General features: G+C 59.3%; 6 protein-coding genes across 6 annotated transcripts; 3 read left to right on the top strand and 3 right to left on the bottom strand.

The window, feature by feature from the left end:
* Nucleotides 1-735: 735 nt before the first annotated feature.
* Nucleotides 736-2,130, top strand: CMQ_2484 (vacuolar segregation protein; the record flags this gene model as incomplete). The annotated part of the gene is made up of 1 exon (XM_014316442.1): nt 736-2,130. One exon carries the CDS (start codon nt 736-738, stop codon nt 2,128-2,130), a length of 1,395 nt encoding a protein of 464 aa, XP_014171917.1.
* A 418-nt stretch (nt 2,131-2,548) lies between these two features.
* CMQ_2162 (apses transcription factor) lies at nt 2,549-5,412 on the bottom strand (the record flags this gene model as incomplete). The annotated part of the gene is made up of 3 exons (XM_014316120.1): nt 2,549-3,150; nt 3,208-4,921; nt 4,984-5,412. The coding sequence occupies 3 exons, from the start codon at nt 5,410-5,412 to the stop codon at nt 2,549-2,551; spliced, it is 2,745 nt and encodes a 914-aa protein (XP_014171595.1).
* Nucleotides 5,413-6,095: 683 nt separating this feature from the next.
* On the top strand, nt 6,096-7,517 carry CMQ_2152 (WD repeat protein; the record flags this gene model as incomplete). The annotated part of the gene is made up of 1 exon (XM_014316110.1): nt 6,096-7,517. One exon carries the CDS (start codon nt 6,096-6,098, stop codon nt 7,515-7,517), a length of 1,422 nt encoding a protein of 473 aa, XP_014171585.1.
* A 490-nt stretch (nt 7,518-8,007) lies between these two features.
* Nucleotides 8,008-11,228, bottom strand: CMQ_2428 (alpha-ketoglutarate dehydrogenase complex subunit; the record flags this gene model as incomplete). The annotated part of the gene is made up of 2 exons (XM_014316386.1): nt 8,008-8,549; nt 8,618-11,228. The coding sequence occupies 2 exons, from the start codon at nt 11,226-11,228 to the stop codon at nt 8,008-8,010; spliced, it is 3,153 nt and encodes a 1,050-aa protein (XP_014171861.1).
* A 615-nt stretch (nt 11,229-11,843) lies between these two features.
* CMQ_2422 (uncharacterized protein) lies at nt 11,844-12,920 on the top strand (the record flags this gene model as incomplete). Its single annotated transcript, XM_014316380.1, has 1 exon — nt 11,844-12,920. The coding sequence occupies one exon, from the start codon at nt 11,844-11,846 to the stop codon at nt 12,918-12,920; it is 1,077 nt and encodes a 358-aa protein (XP_014171855.1).
* A 63-nt stretch (nt 12,921-12,983) lies between these two features.
* CMQ_2376 (gcn5-related n-acetyltransferase) lies at nt 12,984-13,591 on the bottom strand (the record flags this gene model as incomplete). The annotated part of the gene is made up of 2 exons (XM_014316334.1): nt 12,984-13,495; nt 13,549-13,591. 2 exons carry the CDS (start codon nt 13,589-13,591, stop codon nt 12,984-12,986), a joined length of 555 nt encoding a protein of 184 aa, XP_014171809.1.
* Between the last annotated feature and the right edge of the window lie 723 nt (nt 13,592-14,314).

Here is a 14,314-nt window from a genome sequence, read left to right as displayed (position 1 = left end):
GGGGCACACTCGTCAGGACTGCCAGGTCCTCTAGCCCTTTTGCAGCGTCAGACGCCAGCTCCGTGTCGCGGGGCTCCCGTAATGCTCCCGGAATATCACCACCTTCAACACTAGCAGATACTAGACAAGATCTTACCTCGAACATTAGCCTCGGACAGCCATCTACTAGAAATGCAAGGACCGGGCTTGTTTGTCCAATATGCGGCGAGGAAATGGTGTGTACAACGCCGGGGTTTCTCTTAAAGTCGTCATGTATCGCTGACATGAAACTCGATAATTAGGTTACACTGCTTCAGCTAAACAGGCAAGTATCTTGCTTTGGCAAAGTCACCTGTACGAAACTAATGGACCGGTATGTTGTAGACACATCGACGATCTACATCAAGAACTCCCCGAGATCCAGCAGGACGAGGTGAAGACCTGGTTCGACAAGCAGGTCCTAAAGGCCAAAAAGTTCCAGCCTCTTTCTTTGATCAATCAGAAGTTGCGTGGTCTGGACGTGTTCGAGTCGAATGAATCCCCCCCCTCCTTCCTTCCGGATCGAGCGAAGGCTTTGGAATTCAACGACCTACCGAGGCGTCCGTTGACCCGGATGAGCTGATCACACGAAATCATTGGCAGAGGCCGACTGGACACGATGTATGCACGGATCCAACCTGTGCCAAGGGCCTGGGACCCCTGAACGGAAGTGTCCACTGTCGGAGTTGCGGCAAATTGTTCTGCGAAACGCATACGATGTACCAAACGAAGCTATCAAGGGCAGCGAAATACGACCCGATACGTGGCTACTGGGTTCGTGTGTGTGAGACGTGCTACAAATCACGACCGGGCTACAACGAACACCGAGGAGCGGAGATTGACCTTACGAGAAAGTTCATGGCGACACGCCAACAGCGAATCGAGCGGCAAAACCTGGAGATCGGAAGGCTGGAAAAGCGGCTGACTAAGCTGACACAGCTAATCGCAGACGCCGCACCAGATCTGGCGATAACGGCAGGGGGCACTCTGGCGGGCCACAATAAAGCGAGGAAGGCCATTGAGCAGTCTGTGGTGACGTGGGAGGATGACGCGGCAGTGGTCCGATGTCCCTTTTGCCAGCAAGAGTTTGGAACCTGGACGTTTCGGAGACACCACTGTCGGATATGTGGCAGGGTTGTGTGTGCGGACCCGCAGACAGAGTGCTCGACCGAGGTCGGACTGAGTGTGGCTGCCCACAGGGATATCGCCGCCGACCGGATGATAAGTCCGGCAGCGTCAGAGAAGACGCATGCGCACACGGCCGAGAGCGGCAGCACTCGGACGGCGAGTACGGCTGCTGGGCAGGTCAGTGTCGACATCCGAATGTGCCGAGACTGCAAGGCTACCATCTTTTCCAAGCGAGACTTTGAAGAGGAGATGTCACGGAAGCCACCAGATCAGCGTGCCTACGAGACACTGAGGCAATTCGAGTGGGGCATCCGGCAGATGATGCCGCTATTTCAACGGGCCCTGCAGTCGCTACAGGCTGATGGGCCGGGCAAGCCGCCACCGACTCACGGCCAGATCCAGGAGGCGGCCAAGATTCGCAAGCGATTGATGGACAGCTTCGCCAAGTACAATTTGGCGGCGGTGAGGCTACGCGACCTGAGCACACAGAACCCGTCACAGAAGCGGCTGCAAAGGGCTGTGTACACAGCGGCGTCTACGTTTCTGCATGCCAACATGGTGCCGCTGAAGCATTTGCCGAAGATGCTGCGCGCGAAGCAGCCCGGCGCTGCCAACGCCTTGAGCCCGCACCGGAAGGCGCTCTCTCCGCTGAATGGCAGCGGCCTGCACCTCTCGCCTCTGCGCAATGGCGAGCTGCTCGGCGATGGAGACACGGCCAGCCTGGCTGGCAGCGAGGTGAGCACGGCGGTCTCGGCACTGGAGACGGAGGAGAAGGAGCTGCGGGAGAAGCTGGTTGTGCTGGAAGAGCAGCGGTTCCTGGTGCAGCAGATGGTGGACAACGCCCGCGGCTCGCGGCGGTTTGAGGAGGTGGGCGCCCTGAGCCGCAATGTCGAAGAGCTGGACCGGGAGATTGCACGGCTGAAGCATCAGGTCGGCGGCGTGGAAGAGAGATGGGAGGGCCTTTATGCAATCGGTGCACCGTGACAAGGCAGAGCTGGCAGACGAGAGGCAAGGACAGGAGACAGGAGAAAAGAGACGGAAAGAGACAGCATGACAGCAGGCATGGTGCAAGGCGCTTGGGACCGGACGGCTCAGTTCAGTGTGACAGTCACGTATATTGAGCCTCGTATTGCATCGCAACACATTCGCACATAGTCGAAACGTATCTTACATGCAGCCGAACGGCACACCGGCAGCTGGACGATACAGCCAACCACACTCGAACAACCAGAGACGCCAACGTGATAAGGCGTGCAAGCAGCAGCAGCCAGACTAAAGACCCACCCATATGCTCCCTTGGTACTATATAAACAGAGACAAGAACCCAACCGGCACCAGACGAAAGAACACCATGAGTACAAGGAGAAAGACATGCAGGCGAACGTTGGCGAGGGCCAACAGCTCAATGCACTAGCCCTTCCACGCCGCCCAAGAAGCGACGCACCCGTCCGATCTCCAGGTCGCCTTTTTCGCTTTCCACGGCACGCATCAGACCGTCCAGATGGCTGTCCACATCGGCGTCGGAGCAGCGGGTTGCCAAGGCCACGAGACGGCGAAATTTGAGCTCGATGTCTCGGCTGCGGCTCTTGAGCGCCTGTTCGGCCCGCCGTGTCTCGGCTGTGCGCTGGTGCAGCGCGCGAATTCGAGCTCGCATCACGGCGGCTGACGGCAATGTTGCGGCATCTGCCGAGTCTGCAGAGGCGTCCGGTTCGACCGCCCAGCTTGCCATGCTGTCGAGCTCCGCGATGGTTCGACCGTGTGCCCGTTCCAGATCCACGAGACGGTACTGTTCCTCATCTCGTGCCCGCGACAGGTTGAGAACCCGCTGGCGGGCTTGCTGCTGGTTCTTGACCTTTTCCTGCAGCGCGTCCAGTGTTCTCCGGGCATCGCCGAGCTGGGCTGACGTGGTGCGCAGTTGGCTGTGCAGAGCCTCTACGGCTTGTTGCTTTGCCTTCATCTCGGCCTGAAAGACCGATGCGGTCTCGGTGAGGAGGTGTGTTATCGCTGCGTATTTGTCAGCATTGCCTGAGGCTGGGGCGATCCACACAGAGGATGACTTACATGAAACAATATCGTCGCTACTCTCTCGACTCTTCTGGCTGCTGCCAACGGTTCCGCTATGATCGCCGTCTGCCGCCTCGCCGCCGGTAGCATTGACCACAGAGTCGGCACCCACACCAAAGTCCAGCGGCCGCAATCCTTGCCGGTTCGGCAGGTTGGGATCGGCGCATACCTCTAGGAGCTGGGAGATGATGCTGCGGTTGCCAATCTTGGCTGCAATGTTGAGCGCCGTGTCGCCAGCCTTGTCCTGCGCATTCACAATCTCGCTCATGAAGCGTGCCAGGCCAAGCTTGGCAGGCGCAGAAGGAGCGCTACCATTCATGCCTGGCTGCATGGTTTGGCTGTTCGGTGCGCTGCCCTGGCGGACAACCCATTCCAGGAGACATTGCAGATAGTATCGGCTGGCGGCACTCCGGCCCTTGACCGAGCTGGTGACGGCAATGTGATGCAGGACCGTTCGACCCTTGGCGTCCCGCACCTCAATGGTACTGCCGAGCACGTCGAGAAGATCCGGCATGGAGCTGTGCTCGTGGGAGTTGGTGACGAGACATGCCCGCATCAGTGCAGTCTCACCGACGGCGTTGACCCGGAACGGGTTTGCCCCACTGGCTATCAAGGCTCGCAGAAGCGGCATGCGTGACAAGGTGGCAGCCCAGTGCAGCGCGGTGTGGCTCTGGGCATCGATGGGCATGTCCAGCTCCCCAGGGGTCATGCGGCGTAGGGTGTCGTGGCGAGAGTGATCGTCGCCATTGGCGTCCATGAAGAGGGACATGAGCGTGTTGCGCTTGGCCTCGGCGTCGGGCGAGACCTCAAACGGCAGCGGAGGCAGCGGAACATGGCCGTCATTGGACGCCACCAGGTGAGCGTTGAGGCCGGCCTGGTTGTAGATGAACGACTCGTTTGGTTCCGTCGGTGAACCAGGAAATGCACTCGCATTGGCATAGGCGTCAGCAGAACCGGCAAAGGCAAAGCTGTCTCCGGACGTGGCGCCCATTCTAGCTCGTTTGCGTGGAGGCTCAGCACCGTCGCCAACGGACTGCTGCGTGCTCTGCTGCTGCGAGAGATATACGGGTGTTTCGCTGTCGCGGCCATAGTCGGACGCAAAGCTCTGCTGCGAGTTGGGCAGCTCGTCGGCCTGTATCGATGGCTGTCGCGTGAAGCTTGGGGCCCGGGCAAGACCACTCCTGTCTGCCTGTCCGCCGGCAGCTCGGTTTCGTGGGCCGGGCGAATCGAATCGGGCCTTGCTTATGATGCCCACCATATTGGACGCAGTGTTGGAGATGCCCCGGAAGAAGGTCCCGGATGCACCGTTTGCGCGGTTGTCGTTGCTGGCATTGTACATGCGCTTGCGCTGAGCGGCCATGGCCTGTTCTTTTGTCGGCGTGTTGAAGTTGCCCTGACCGGCAATGCCGCCGTCCTGGCCCATGTCATACGTCAGAAGCGGGCGCAGAATCTCCTCGACGCCGTACTGCCGGCACACCTCGACACCCCGCTCGAAGCCGATCCACGTGCCCTGGTATTTGCCGTAGCCGCCCTGGATCTTCTCGTGTTCTCCGGTCTGGATCTCCTTCTCCAGAATCTTGGTACGCTTGCCTTTGTCAACACCGGCGACTTTCAGTATCTGGGTGGCATTGAGCCACGAGTCGTGGCGCCGACGCATAACCGCAATGCCATTCACGTCCATTTCGTAGACGTTGGTGCCCGAATACACGGCCTGGAAGAAGGCCTGGTCAGCAACGGAGCAAGAGAAGGAAAGAAGACGGCTGGCCGGCTCACCGAGTAAATCTTCATCGGATCGTCATGCTCCAGCTTGGGCTGGGACGACTCCGAGAACGGGTGATAGGCAGAGGCCGAGAGAGTGGGATTTGGCTGGGACGATGGCTGATTCATGACGAACGACTGCTGAGACGACGGCTGAGCTGGTTGCGATGCGGACGGCATATGGATGTTGCCGGTTACGTGATCGAAGGAGGGATGACCGGCAGCACCGTGGCCGAGTTGAGAGGACGGCGGATGAGGCAGCAGTGATGTCGATGTGGAAGTCGACGTTGCCGCGGGCGCATGCAGCGTTACCGACGGCAGCGTTGCAGACGGAGCGGGCGGCAGCTGGGACGGAGGAGGCGCGGGTGACGGCGAGAGGGGAGCCGCAGCAGAAAAGGATGCGCGGTGGGAATGCAAGGCTGTCGTGACTGTAGACGACGCCATGCAGGGCAGCGCTGAGTCGGAGTCGGAGGGGCAGGGAAGAGTAGGGGTAAGAAATCAACGAGGCCTGGCCCGTGCTAGCTAGTGACGAACAGTGCAGAATCAAAGCCAGGCATAGATGTCGATGAGGCTTGATAGAGTGAGTGTGAGTGGGAGTGGGAGAATGGCCGAAAAAGGAGGAAAGAGGAAAGAGGAGAGGAAAAGAGGTCTTGGCAATCAAGATCGGGATAGCTGGACCCTGGTCGCGTCAAAGGCGGACGGGCACGAAAATGTCAGGCAAGCCGGGAGGCTGAAAGGGCAAGGAAGGAAGCCGGCACTTGGAGGTTTCGGCGTGGATTTGCGAGCTGCGAGCGAATGGATCTCGACGTGACGAGAAAACCCAATTAAAGTTGGAGGCGCTGAAGACGTGTCGCTTTCGTGACTGCGTGGTGCTCTGTGCGCCACACGACGCGCCTGGCGAATTAGTGGAGAAGAAGGTGTCACGAACTGGGCCAAAAAATGTGGAGATTGTGCAGTGTACTTGCAGTGTGGCGCAGGATGCCGAACTGGACAGAGGGCTCTATTAGCGTGCGCCTGAGAGACGAACAATGATTGGGCCAGTAACACGGCTGCTGCTCGTAAGCTAAAAATGCGCTGCTAACAACATTTTGCGTTCTTGCGACTTCTCCCACCTGCTGTCTGAAAGAATGGCGTCCGCGGTACCGTACTCCGGGAAGGCTCTGGCCGCTTCTCTGCCGCTGCTACCCAGAGCAATTGAACCCCTTCCTCCCTTCCAGCCTGATCTGTATCAACGAGGCTGGTCGTCTACCCCCCACCCCACCCTACCATTTCTGGCCACAGCCCACAACAAGTCTGTGACCATCTTTTCGCTCGTCGATTTCACTTCACACAGCTCCTTGACCGGCGGGCACAGCCGCTCCGTCCGCTCTGTCACGTGGAGGCCAGACTTGCCTTCTCACAAACTCTGTCTCGTCTCCGGGAGCTTCGATTCGACTGCCGGCTTGTGGCGATGGGAGCAGGAAACGCCCTTGGTCGGCAGCGGCTCCGGTCCGGACGGAGGTGTCTCGGAGGTGGAGATTCGCGCTGGTGAGAAGAGTGACGGGGAAACCGACGAGGGTTGGGAGTTTACGCTTGTGCTCGAGGGCCAGGAGCACGAGATCAAGAGTGTCGCCTTTTCGCCATCCGGTCAGTATCTGGCTACATGCAGTCGCGACAAGTCCGTCTGGATCTGGGAGGACGTTGGCGGCGATGACGAGGACGAGTGGGAGACCGTTGCTGTGCTAAACGAGCACGACGGCGACGTCAAGTGTGTGGCCTGGTGTCCCGACGTTCCAGGCCGGCGCAGCGGCAGCGGCAGCCATTACGGCCTCGACGTGCTGGCCAGCACCAGCTACGACAACACCGTCCGGATATGGCGCGAAGACGGCGATGGCGAGTGGGTATGTGTGGCCGTGCTAGAGGGCCACGAGGGAACAGTATGGGGCGTGCAGTGGGAGGCTGATCCCCGGCGGGAACGCTTCCCTCGTCTCCTGACCTGGTCGGCCGACCAGACCCTGCGGATCTGGACGCTGCGAGAAGACGATGTCGCGGATGCAGGGGCTACCGGGTCCTCAGAGGGCAGTCACGGCATCCACCAGTTCCACAACAGCCTGGGCGGAGTTCCCAACACCATGCGCTGTTCGCTGCACGAAGAATGGTCGTGCACTGCCGTTCTGCCCCGGGCACATTCGCGCGACATCTACTCGGCCGCGTGGAGTGGTGCCACGGGCCTGGTGGCCAGCACTGGCAGCGACGGTGTCGTCGTTTTGTATGCGGAACAGGACCGGACGGACGGGTCAGACAAGCCGGTCGTGACCGAGGACGAGGCGGCAGAAGAACTCGATGGCGACATCCCCATGCCCAGAGGACATGGCCACAACGCTACGTCGGGTACGGCGAAGCAGTGGCGTGTCTTGGCCAGCGTCACAAATGCCCACGGGCCCTACGAGATAAACAACATCACTTGGTGCCGCCGTTATGATGCGGGCGCAAAGCTAGGCGGCCTGGAAGAGATGTTGGTCACCACCGGTGACGACGGCGTGGTCAGGCCGTGGCAGATCGTCACATGACTACGATACTTTGGACTAGAGGCTATAGAGTAATCTGCTTGAACCAGCGTAAGAGGAAAGCATGGGGAAGAGCGTAGGATTGCTCTTTCTCTTTACGAATGCACTGGGTCAGGACGACTCAACAGCGATTATTAAAACTGTGCTCCGTCTATGTGCAGGTGTGCCACCCTTCCCCTTTGCCTCCAAGCTGCCCGTCCTGTTGCTGTCCTCTCCGTGCAGCCGTCATGCCTTGCGTCACCCGCTCTCTACCGCTATACTTGTACAACAGGCTTGACGCTCCATGCCTCACTGCATGGCTGAAGTCTTTTCGAGTGGCCAAGGAAATACGACAAAACAAAGATGGGACATGATGGAAAGGCTAGTACAAGAAAAAAAGAAGCACCTGAGATATCCCCCCAACAAATCCGTTCTATACACGATAAAGAGGCTCATACGGCCACCTTTTCCCCAGAGCAGCCAGACCGATCCCATCTACCAGCTTGTTGCTGCCTTACTCCCCCTTGAGCTTGCTCTGCCTCACGGTAAAGGCCATCTCCAGCAGGTCATGCTCCTCCTTGTTGTGTGTCGCCTTGGTGCCGGTGGCCACGGAGGCGCTGGGGTTCCGGCCAGCATACATGACGTGCTTGTGGTCGTGGTACTGGGTCTGGTTCAGGATGGTCTCGATGCGGGGCTGCGTGAAGGTCCAGGCGCCTGCATTCAACGGCTCTTCCTGGGCCCAGACGATCGTCTGGGCGTTCGGGTACTGGTCCAGGTTCTCCTTCAGCTGCTGCCACGGGAAGGGGTGCAGCTGCTCGACACGCGTGATGGCCACGTCGGTGATCTGGTTGTCGACACGGTACTTCTGCAGAGCGGCATACACCTGGCCAGAACACAGAATGACGCGGCTGATCTCTTCAGGCGCCTTGATGGAGCCGTCCTGGTGAGCAGTGTCTGGGATGATCCAGTGGAACTGAGACTCGCCGGTGAACTCCTCAATGCTCGAGCGAGCGAGCGGGTGACGCAGGAGCGACTTGGAGAAGAAGATGATCAAGGCTGCAAGTGTCAAGTCTGGTTAGCAAGGCAGGCAAGACCAGCAGGGATGGGGAATGGGGGACACGCACGCTTGCGGAACTGGCGGTTCATCTGGCGACGCAGGATGTGGAAGAGGTTGGACGGGCTGGTCATGTAGGCGATCTGGATGTTGCAGTCCTGGTGCTGGCGGTCCAGCTTGTCTGGGGTGGGGAACTGGCGCGGGTCCTCGTTGCAGAGCTGCAGGTAGCGCTCGAGGCGGCCAGACGAATGCTCGGGGCCCTGGCCGTCGTAGCCGTGCGGCAGAGACATGACGAGGCCGGTGCGCTGCATCCACTTGACCTCACCAGAGGCGATGAACTGGTCGATGATGCACTGGGCATTGTTGGCAAAGTCACCAAACTGGGCCTCCCACATGACGAGGGCGTTGGGCGAGGTGAGCGAGTAGCCATACTCGAAGCCGAGGGCGCCAAACTCGCTCAGCGACGAGTTGGAAATGACAAACTTGCCCTGGTCCTTGCTGATGTGCTGCAGCGGGGTGTAGGTGTCCTCAGTCTCCTGGTCGTGGAAGACGGAGTGACGCTGCGAAAAGGTGCCGCGCTCGACATCCTGGCCGGAAACGCGAACATGGTGGCCCTCAGTGACGAGAGAGCCAAAAGCCAGAGCCTCGGCGGTGGACCAGTCGATGTTGTTGCCCTCGACGACAGACTTGGTGCGGGCGTTCAGGATGCGCTTCAGATTGCGGTGCAGGTTGAAGCCCTCGGGGGCGCTGCCAATGACCTCGCCGATGTGCTCAAGCGTCTTCTGGTCAACGCCAGTGGGGTTGTGGGGGAGAATCTCGGTGGCCAACTCCTTGGGCGACTTGAAGCCGTTCCAGGCAGACGTGGTCCACTCCTTGGAGTGCGGCTGGTACTCCTTGGACTGCGAGAAGCTGTCCTCCAGCATGCCCCAGACCCACTTCTTGTGCTCGTCAATGTCCTCCTTGGTGAAGGTGCCCTCCTTGAGCAGCTGGTCCACGTAGATGTCGATCTGCGGCTCGTGGACCTGGATGCGCTTGTACATCAGCGGCTGGGTGAAGGACGGCTGGTCCGTCTCGTTGTGGCCGTACTTGCGGTAGCACACGAGGTCGATGATGACGTCCTGCTTGAACTCGGCGCGCCAATCGGCCGCGAGCTGCGAGACGAAGTTGACGGCCTCGACGTCGTCGGCGTTCACGTGGAACACGGGTGCGTCGTTGGCCTTGGCGATGTCGGTGCAGTAGGGCGTGGAGCGGGCAAAGCGCGGGTCAGTGGTGAAGCCGATCTGGTTGTTGACGACCAGGTGGATGGTGCCGCCGGTGGAGAAAGCGGGCAGCGAGCGGAAGCCCAGGCACTCGTACACGACGCCCTGGGCAGCCAGAGCGGCGTCACCGTGGAGCAGCACGGCCATGGCGGTGTTGTGGGTCGCCTCGTCGTTGTTGTAGTGCTGGATAGCGCGAGTCTTGCCAAGGACGACGGGGTCCTCGGCCTCGAGGTGAGACGGGTTGGCCACGAGCGAGAGCTGCACACGCTTTCCCGACGGCGTAGGGCGCTCAAAGTTCATACCCAGATGGTACTTGACATCGCCGGAACCCTCGTCTTCGGCTGCGGCCGTGCCGGCAAACTCGCTGAAGATGGACTCGTTCGGCTTGCGCACCACGTTGCTCAGCACGTTGAGACGGCCACGGTGGGGCATGCCGATGACAATATCCTTGACGCCGTAGTCGACGCTGCGGTCGATCAGGGCCTTCATGCCGGGAACGAGAGTCTCGCAGCCCTCGAGGCCGAAACGCTTGTCGTTGGGGTACTTGGTCGCGAGGAAGCTCTCGAAGCTGGAACTCCAGATGAGGCGATCGAGAATCCGGCGCTTCTCGTCAATCGAGTACTTGAAGGGCTGGGGCACCTCGATGCGCTCGCGCAACCAGTCGCACTTCTCGCGGTCGGGAATGTGAATGAACTCGACACCGTACGAGCCGCAGTAGATGTTCTCGCAGGCAGCCACGATCTCGCGCAGCGTCATCTTCTCGCGGCCGTCCTTCTTGAAGCGTGGCAGGATACCGGGGCCAAGGCTGTACTCGGTGTCCAGGTCCTTTTCGCTGAACTGGTAGTGCTCAAGCGTGAGCTCCTTGGGCGTGCCGTGTTCGAGTGCCTTGGACTCGTTGCGGATGCCGAGCGGATCGAGGTCGGCCTTGAGATGGCCGCGGGCCTGGTATGCGCGCACCAGCAGCTGCACCTTCAGATGGTTGGTGACGGCCGAGTCGTCCGCAAGCCCGAGCCCAGTGCCGGCACCCAGTCCGGGCACGCCGGCAGTTGAGCTCGGCACCAGCGACGGTGGCGGGATGAAGGCTTGTGAAATGGGCATCTCGCCGCTCTCTATGTTCCGAAAGTACACCTGCCACGACACGTGCACGCTCTTGGGGTCCTGCTTCCACTGCAGGTACATCTCGTCGATGTAGTTGGCCGTATTGCCTGAGAGAAAGCTGTCATTCGGATCTGGGGCCGATGAAGCCGCGCTGGCATACAGCCGCTGCTGCTGCTGCTGGTATGTCGTCAGCGCCAATGGTTGACGGCCGGCCGCGAGAGCTTTGGAGGCAAACGACCGCGACAGCCCGGCTATGGCACACCGCGATGCAGGCGAGGCGGCCCGGCCGGCCAGGCCGCTGGCCTTGGAGAATGACCGCAACATTGTGCACTTTATCCGCAGGATCGAATTGGAGCGTCTGAATAGGGTCAAATCATGAAAAGAGAGCTGGGGAGGTCTGAGATGAAAACCGCAGGAAGGATTGGAGACGGAACCTCCCAACTTTTCGATCCAGGCAATGTTAATATGTGAGGAAAAAACGGGGCACAAAACAAACTGGAATATGTATTGCTTCGTTTTGCGGGTGCTTCGGCTGGACGTCGGCAACGCAGCGTCGTTGGGGGCGAGTCGCCTGGCGCACGGAGTACATCGGAGTAGCGGCTCGCTGCACCCACCCGAACGTGTCTTCTGTATGTACAGTACGCGTATTACCGTGCGCAGGCCGGCAAGCCAAGCTCCGTCGTGTAGAACTATGATTGGACAGCGCTTTCCGCAGAGCCTTTCCGGTAGGTAGCGCGTATCATTAGTAATGGGCAGCTGCCAACACCTGTCAGCCTTGTAGCACGCCTGCGGAGGATAGCAATTGGCTGAACAGTGAAAGTCTGATTCTGCCGACCATGCCGTCTTGCGCTGACTAAGCATACGCATGCCGCATTTCGCCACGAAAGTTCTCTGGCGAGCAGCTTCGCTATTGCGATGTGAACATCTGCCAACGCTGCCATGCCTCCTCCACCAGGTCTTGCAAAGACCGCCAACCCTATTCATCTGTACAGAAGCATCCTCCGGGAAGCGACGTATCTGCCCCCCACATGCAGGAAGCAAGTTGAGGCGCGCATTCGCCTCCGGTTCGACCACCACCGACATGATCCGAATTCAGGCATGCGTCTCAAACGGGCCAGCCACGACCTCCGCTACCTCCGCGCTGCAAACTGTGGCGACCTCGTGCGCATGCGCCGAATAATGATGATGGCCTTTGGGCGCATCGGCTGGAGACGCCAGGAGCTGATGTCTGGACTGCGCCTCCTCGACCAGCCCAACAGCTCGGCTGAGCTGGAACAGAGGCTGGCAGATGTCAGGCCAGAAACCGACTGGCTGGACAAATGGAACACGGAAAAGCTGCTCGCTTTTGCCAAGAGCCAGAGCCAGCACACCGTACACAACTCTCCACGGCCGCAGGTCAATCCGAAAAGGCTCAACCCCGCGGAAGCCGTGCCTCCGGTAAATGCCTGGGGACGACCGTTTGTGCCGAAAGTGGCTCGCACCAAGCTGAAGAAGTGGTGGAAAAGCCTTGCCCACCGCATCCTGCCACCCCTGCCTCGAGGGGACTGGGAGCTGCTGCGCAAGCTTGCCACGGGCCAGGCTGGTGCTGAGTGGATGGCACCCTCCCGGCGAACCGTGGTAAAAACCAGCACAGAGCCGGAAAATGACACGTTTTCTGGCTGGGATTGGGAGAAATATGCCACGCGTCCTATCCGGGTTGTCGAACGCCCACGCTCAAGGCGCTTCCGAGTCTCCTTTGGGGTTGCCCAGGATGCGCCCGGTCCCTACGACGGCCCGGCCATTGGCATCCACCGCTACACCCCACGGCTCTGGCGAAGGCTTTACGCAGAGATTTGGCAGATGAGCGCGACAATGGAGCCGCGTGCGGGAGGCGGCTGGACTATCACATGGGGCGGAGTGGCGCCGAAGCTGCTTCAGCCGACGGCGGCCGATCTCGCCTTCTTTGAAGGCGTCGATAGCAAGGGCAATGTGCCAAAGCCGGAGGGCAAGGCACCACCCCGAGAAGCCACGAGCTGAATATCAAGCGGGAATACCATGAACACCACTGAAACCATCTCACCTAAAATTGGGTCTGCGCACTCAGCTGCCGTCACCAGCCAGCTTCAATAAGCTGTCCCCGTCCACGCGCATCACCGACCACTCGCTCATCGTCTTGGCGCCGAGACTCTCGTAGAACTTGATGCTCGGTGCATTCCACTTGAGCACGCTCCACTCCAGCCGCCCACCACCCATGGCCACGACCTCCTTGGCTAGCGTCTCGAGCAGCACGTGGCCGTAGCCCTTCTTGCGGTGTGCCGGCCGCACAAACAGGTCTTCGAGGTAGATTCCCGGGCGCGCGTGCCATGTGCTGTAATTGTAATAGTACAGCGCAAGCCCTGCAACATCTCCGTCAGGCGCGACCACCAGTAGACAACGCGCTGGCCGGCTGGAAGTCGTGGGTTCCGTGGGCTCCTGGTGGCCAGCGGTGGCCTCGGCCACAGAAGGAGCAAATGCGATTGTCTGGAGAAGCTTTTCTTCTGTAGCCTTCACGCTGTCGACCTCGTGTTCGTATTCAGCGAGCTCGAAGATCAGCTGCAGGACGGTCGGTACGTCTGTAAAGACTGGGTCAGCCCGGTCCCTCGCTGGCAGAGACACAAAAGCGAACCTTCCCGCCGTGCAAAGCGGACTATTGGTTTCTCAAGTGCCATGGTTGCAGACTTTTAGAAACAACAATGTCAATGAGGCTGACGAACGGAGGTGCGAAGATTGCCGTTGCAGAGTTCCCATGTATCGTCAGGTCCCCCGCGCTTTGATGACAAATGATGGGCAAGACGGGACAAAGTTGCCAAACTCGGTAAGCGCCCCCACCTTCCTTTTGTAGTATCTTAATGGTTGGAAGTCACGACTTGGCGATATGACGGAGGAAGGGAACACTATGGGCTCAAGGAGGCTAAACAAGGCGACTAGCTGAAGAAGGAGTGTCGTGGGAATATTCAAGGAGCTTGTTTGATAAATGGGTAAGTAGGCTTGGAAGGTAGGTGCTTGTGGCTTTAAGACAGTGTTTGTACGCAATGCGGAAGGCCGACGAGGAGATATGTATAAGAACCCGGAAAAGCTTCGGGAAGGGCGGTTCCTATATAATTATGAATACGGATGCCGTCCCTGATTGACGAAAAAGCTTATGCACGACGAGAACTCGTATAGACAAAAAAGGTTACTAGGTGGAGAATCGTCGACAATGCAGTCATAAACACGCCGCGAAATGCGCATATCACATGTTGCCAGCATGCTTAGCGAAAATATGTGTGGGCGGTTTCCCCTGCCGAAATATGCATATCCCCAGCATTTCTTCTCGTTCTTGACCATTTTCCCGGGGTATTATACTGGGGCGGCAATGAAAGATATATGACACGAAATACACGGGCTAACAA

This window comes from Grosmannia clavigera (genome assembly GCF_000143105.1).
Source record: "Grosmannia clavigera kw1407 unplaced genomic scaffold GCSC_156, whole genome shotgun sequence".
In the NCBI taxonomy this organism is placed as follows: domain Eukaryota; kingdom Fungi; phylum Ascomycota; class Sordariomycetes; order Ophiostomatales; family Ophiostomataceae; genus Leptographium; species Leptographium clavigerum.
Note: the sequence above shows the minus strand (reverse complement) of the source record. Positions and strands in the feature narration are given on the sequence as shown.